The following is a 6,004-nucleotide window of genomic DNA, read 5'->3' on the forward strand; positions in this document are numbered from 1 at the left end:
GCAAACTCTCTATCTGCAGTTTATGTAGTCCCACAGCTAAAAAAAAGGCCTGGATTAGGGTCTATGATTCTTCGACAACCCTGTGCTCTTTCCTACACATATTTCTGTGGTTTGAGGTGTTCACTAGGTTGTTTTCTTTCTGGAATGAAAAGAGYCCGTGGTGTTTGTTTTTGTTACCCTCATTGCCTGTTTCCCTGCTCCAGGCAGGAAAGCGCTTGCAGCTCTCCTCATACTTTGGCAGGAAATTTAAGACGGCAGTAAGCTGCTGCTCGGACCACCCCCAGGCTTTTTTCCTGCTCATGCAGGAGGCTATTTAATTGAGGGCTGATTTGTCCAACTTACTGACGCTCAGCAGTACCTACCTAACCAGGGGCAGTGATTTTTTCCCTCCYTTCCTCCTCTTTTGGACAAAGTCCCCGCAATGAAGATGCTGCTGCCCCTGATTGCTCTGCTCTCTGCTGCCTTGCTCACCAGCACAGCTCCTTCAACTTGCTACTCCAGGGTGCTGTCTCTGAGCAAGGAGATCACTGAGTCCTTTAAGGAGCTGCAGACCTCCAAAACTGTGGTGAGTCCACCTAAAAACTGCTCCTGCACAAACATTGTGAGTTGTCACTTCTGACACGGGTTTCTCTCAAACCAAAATCTTTCTTCTTTCCTGCAGGACTCCTGTGTGGAGACCCTGCCCAGGCTGTATTTGGACATACATGTAAGTTTGCACGCTTCTTTCTTGCTGTTGTGCAGTAAAATCAGTAAATGCAAAGTGRGAATAACTCTTAATATTATACCCCAGAAGAGCGATTTGAAAGGATTTTTAAAAGATTAATTAACTAGATAGATGAGTGACAAAAAAAAAAAAATCTCAGTTTTAACGTTATTAAAATCCCTATGGACTTTCTGTGATTTTACTTGATTAAAAATTTTAAAATTAGGAAATCAACATTAAATTATTACAATATGCACACTATTAATTTACTGTGATGGAACCTTTTCAGAAGTTAAATATGTGCAACAAAACTTTGGAAAATGGTTTAAAAGAAGAAATGCAGAATAAACTTTCTTCCCTTAATAAATCTGCTTAATTTTTTTATCTTGAGTGATTTTTGCCATGTAGTTTTAACAAAAAGCAATGCAAGAATACCTTGCTGGCTTTTTCTCTTTTAAAGAGCTACACATTTAATCCAGAAAGAAAATGTGTGCCTGAGGATATGGAATTGTGATACTAAGGAGAAACAGCAGTAGCTGTCTCACAGCTAAGACAAAAYAACCTCCTGCACACACAGTTTGTGTCATAGTGCTCTGCAGTGGGATGTTTGATCTATTTTGTTTCTTTTTCCAGTGCTCAGCTGAGCAAATAAAAATTAGAAAATATCAGACAAATTTCTGTCATACATTTCTGTAGCAACTACACCAAGACTTGTAATTCAGAACCCCCTAGATACCAATTCCAGAGCTGCCAGTGTCTCACATCATGGCAAAGATCAAGAAATGTGAGTCCAGTGCCTCAGTTTCCCTGTTTCTAAAACAAAAGCTGGGGTATGTATTTACCTGTTTCACAAGGATGTTGTGAATTTCGTGTTGTCTGTGCTTTATTTTGATAACACAAAGTCTGAGTTACAAAGTCCCTCTGAAAAAATCAGGACTGGCAGTTGTGGTTTTGCCTGTTGTACAGGAACAGGGGAATTGGGTCTGTGAGATCTTCAAAATCTGTTCATCTGCTGGATCAGTTTGTCTCTAAAAAAGTGAGACAGTGCATCTATTCTGTAGAATACTCCACCTACCTCTGGAGCAGATTTGATTGCATTGGCGCTGCTTCTCCTAAAGCATGTGAGAAATAATCTGCAGACTAAGACTGTATATAWACAATTTTCCAAGYRCTTATTTGCAYCAAACATCTTTGYTMTAAAATATTGATGATGAATTTTCCYAGCTAAAGATTGCATAGATGATATGTCCATAGAGGTAGGAATTCAAAATTCCCACATAAGCGGCGAGATTTTTGGAAGTGGTTGATAGGAAACATAAATCTGTGTTTGAGCAGGGTTACACAGACCTCTTTTGCGTGCTTTGCAGAATTATTGTGTGCTGGCAAAACTCCGTGAATTTGTGGCCWACCCCGGATGTGACAGAGTGGYTGAAGTGAATGAGCTGAAGGAAAAAGCCCGGAGCCTGTACACCATCTTGACCTCCTACTGCAGAAGGGTAGGTCAAGATGCACCCATGGGGACAGAGTCTCTGCTTTTAGCCCTCCTTGTCTCCACACTGTCCCCTGCCCAGCACAACCAGATCAGCCTGAGCTTCTCAACATTGTGCTGTCTTCTGCCTTCCTTCTTAAAAATGTCAGCCTTCTTTTTCTCTTTTTTTTTTTGTTTCTCCAGGACTTGGTGTTCCTCACTGATGACTGTAATGCTCTGGAAATTCCTCTTTCACCTCCCATTGAACACTCCATCACGGAGAGCTAAAAGCCAGTTAACCCAAAAGTTATACCTGGGAAATTTTCGAGAAGACCAAGAGCCAAAATATGTACATGCAGTCTGTAACATTAACAACTAAGATCTTTTTCAAGCACACTAGCAATATAATCTCAGACYTACCCATTTTTCTCTGCCTTGGCAGGAAATGAATTGCATGCCTCGCATACCTGCTGAGCTGCTAGAGAACCTACCATTAGGGAGCAGTTTTTCGTTTGGCAAGGTGTGATATTTCAGCTTAGCCAAATGYATAAAGTATGTTTTGTTTAAACATCAGAAGCTAGGGTTTTTTTACTCTTTTATGAATAACTAGATTCATATAAGGGAAAAATTGTGTGATTAACCTTCTCTCTCGACTTGGCTGTTTTTCTTGTATTAGATGGACATGGAAGGGACCATATTTGTTTTTCTTAGAATGTTTGATGGGGGAAGAGTAACACTGTACTAGCAGATTTTTCTGCCTGTATGGCTCATATATATACCTTGATAGTTTTTGATGTCAGATTTGTGAGAATAGAGGTGAAAGAAACATGTCTCTGTGGAAAACTAAATAAAAACAGTCTTCTAATCCAAGATGCTTGTGTTGCAACATGTCTTTCAAGATCAAGCTGAAAGGTGTCAGTCTTACAAGCTAACTTTTCACAGTCACTTGCAAGTTGGTTTTCCCAGCATAACCTCTGTTTCCATAGCAATGAAAACTTTGTTTTTTCTGCATGATTTGACAGCATGCAAGTTTCTTCCAGTAGAATTTTTCCGTAGTGCAAACAATTTCTTTGATCAAATTAGTGATTTGTTTTTAATAGTATTTCTGGGTTATGAGAACATAAATCTTGAGCCAGAGGCTCAGAAAGCCTATTAAAATTTCAGACAGTTTTTTTGAGACATAACCCATATAATTGAGCTACAGGGATTAATAAAACTTCCAGAAAATAATTCCAGAGTCATGGGTGTCTTCAGAAACTGCAACACTCAAGACCCTCACAACCAACAGCTGTGGGTGCCAAGAACAGAAAGGATCTTCCTCATATTCTTGGAAGTAGCTGCTGTCACCTTCCTTCCCTCTGTGCAAGCAATTCCTCCCTCTCCTGTATAGTACTTGCCAACCATTCAGCTACAGAACTGCCAACTCTTGGTGTCTTGGTCAGTGATCTTACCATGTTTTATAACAACTTCTGCAACTGGGTGTTTGTATGACAATCACAGCTTCTCTAKTTGTCATCCTGATGGTACAAACCAAAATGTTTCACAAATGTTATGTAAGTAAGGGAATAATAATACTAATTCAAAGAGGAAAAAACTGTTGGGAATGGGCAGAAAAGGTTTTTTTTTGTTATTTTGGGATCACCCTGCTTTTGTACGAAACCTTAGTTTTGTACTAGTCTGATTTTAGCTGTAGAAAAAGTGACTCTCCCTTTGAGTCATGGAATAAGGCTGGGAAAATTTGAACTCAGGAGAGGTACAAAGGGAAGAAATAAACAAGTGYTTTTCTTTCCAGCTTGTTCCAATTCTAAGTGTTCATTCAAGGAATGTGACTGTCAGACTTTGTAATTCCCTCTTGAAAATTAGGTCCTCATGTGCTAACCCTACTAATTCTTTAGATGATCCATTCTGCCCATGAGGGTTTCACTCAAGTGTCTCTACAAGGATTGGTAGAGACAGTAACAACTCAGCAATCTGATCTAGTACCAGGCTGAACTCAAAAACATGCAACAGCTCAGATAGTCCTGCTAGCAGGAAAATTATTGCTCAGTTTGCCTTTCAGGATCCTTTTCTCCAAGCCAATAGCCTCTGTACAAGATCCAACACACCTTAGACATACCAATACCTATTTTCTGCATCACCTGGACATGCCCAAGGCCAGCTCTTTCAGCAGCAGCACGTTCTGCAATAAGAGCATCTATTAACATGCTGGCAGGGAGCCTGGTGCCCATAGAAGGAGTGTGTGAGCAATGGCAGATCCCTGGATCCAGGGAGAAACACAGGTAGAGTTGAACCATTTGCTGTCAGGTTTCACATTCAAGTTTTTGSTCCCTTAATCAGGGACTGAGACTCCTCCTAGGGAAGCAAGCAGTGCTGGSATTACAGCAAGGTCTATCCACTTCCATGCAAGTACCAAAACCACACCACAGACTCTGTTTTTCTTCTGTTTACACAAAGCGAGCCATGGATGAGCCCTTCAAGAAAGTGTGGTACAGTCACCACAGTGCTTGCAAAGCTGACCCAAAGAGAYTGGGCAGTACACGTGTTTGGAAACTGGCAGCAGAAGCTGTTAATTTTTGGCTGYTTTTTCCACCTCCAGATGTCACAGGTTTTAAACACTGGTTTGTTGTAAAGCTTGTGCTGTGACTWTGCAAGAAACTGCAGATCAAGATATGTTTCCTCTCCTGCAGGAGCCCAAACCATTGTGCCTAGGAACAGACCCTGGGTAGATGTGCAGGTAACTTTGGCACTTCTGCCACTGCTGCTTTCCTGTCCCAGGGATACACACTCTCTGAAATGGAGTTTTGCATGAGGATTTCTCACAGATCTTCTCATAAYTCCTCTTTTTCTTTATTGAGGCTAATAAGACTACCCTAGACATTTTGATGGAACTTGTGGTCCTAACTCCAATATGATGTTCCCATTCCTTCAGCCATCTTCCAAATATAGTTTCTCCTGTTTCAGGCTGATTACTTCTGTGAAGAAAATGTAGCCTAATTTATTTAGTACAAAATACCTTGCAAGAAGTCCTTGGAACTGGAAACAGAGTAGAAATCACCACTTTATTTGCACTATTTTTGTTAGTAACTTTAGCTTTTTTTTTGTGAGTGACAGGGACACACTGCAATGCACTCTTAGCATGGCTGCTTACCAACAGTTCTGTTCTGTACTGGCACATCCTGATTCTGCAGAAGCTGTAAAAAGCAAGTAGGTGCTTTGGGGACCGTATGTACTTGAATGGACTTTAAAAGCCTATTCTCCATTTGCAGATGCTGTATATTTTATTCCCAGAACCAGTTTTGTCTGGTCGTTGGTGTGCTTTTACAACAACTATATTCCCTATGGTTTATGCTGTGACTGTCTCTACATCTCATATGACATTTTTAATGGAAAGTGTGCTCAGAGAAAGCTGTACTCTTTCAGCTCAAAGTAACCTCCTGTCATTCAAACTGTCTTAATAAGATTTGTAATTAGAKGAACCCTTTTTATGAATAACATATTTTTCCAGGTGGTCATGGTCCAGGGACAAAAAAAAMCCCACTGATAAAGAGATAAAGAGACATAATTCATTTGTAATTTGACAAGAAAACATCCATTTCTCCCTTTCAGTATGACATCAAGTTTACCAACTTCTTAATTTACCAGGTATATAAGGAGCAGTGAAGCCATTCATGCAGCTGAGCATTCATTCCTGCAGCACAGCAGCCCATGCTCATTAGGGCCCTGGCCAAGAAGGAGACTGTGGAGGGATTAAGAAGGACATATTTGTTGTAATTTGCCAACTGGCATCTTGCCTAGTTATTGCAGAATATTGCTATAAGCACATCATTAAGAAA

General features: G+C 40.5%; 1 protein-coding gene across 1 annotated transcript; it reads left to right on the forward strand.

Annotated features, from left to right (window-relative positions):
• Window positions 1-324: 324 nt before the first annotated feature.
• Window positions 325-3,020, forward strand: CYTL1 (cytokine like 1). Its single transcript, XM_057373496.1, has 4 exons — window positions 325-565; window positions 662-706; window positions 2,071-2,199; window positions 2,376-3,020. Exons 1-4 carry the CDS (start codon window positions 422-424, stop codon window positions 2,457-2,459), a joined length of 402 nt encoding a protein of 133 aa, XP_057229479.1. The 5' UTR covers window positions 325-421; the 3' UTR covers window positions 2,460-3,020.
• Window positions 3,021-6,004: the final 2,984 nt, after the last annotated feature.

Source organism: Malurus melanocephalus, unplaced genomic scaffold, assembly GCF_030028575.1.
Source record: "Malurus melanocephalus ecotype Western Australia unplaced genomic scaffold, MMel_1.1 scaffold_199, whole genome shotgun sequence".
NCBI classification, from domain to species: Eukaryota; Metazoa; Chordata; class Aves; order Passeriformes; family Maluridae; genus Malurus; species Malurus melanocephalus.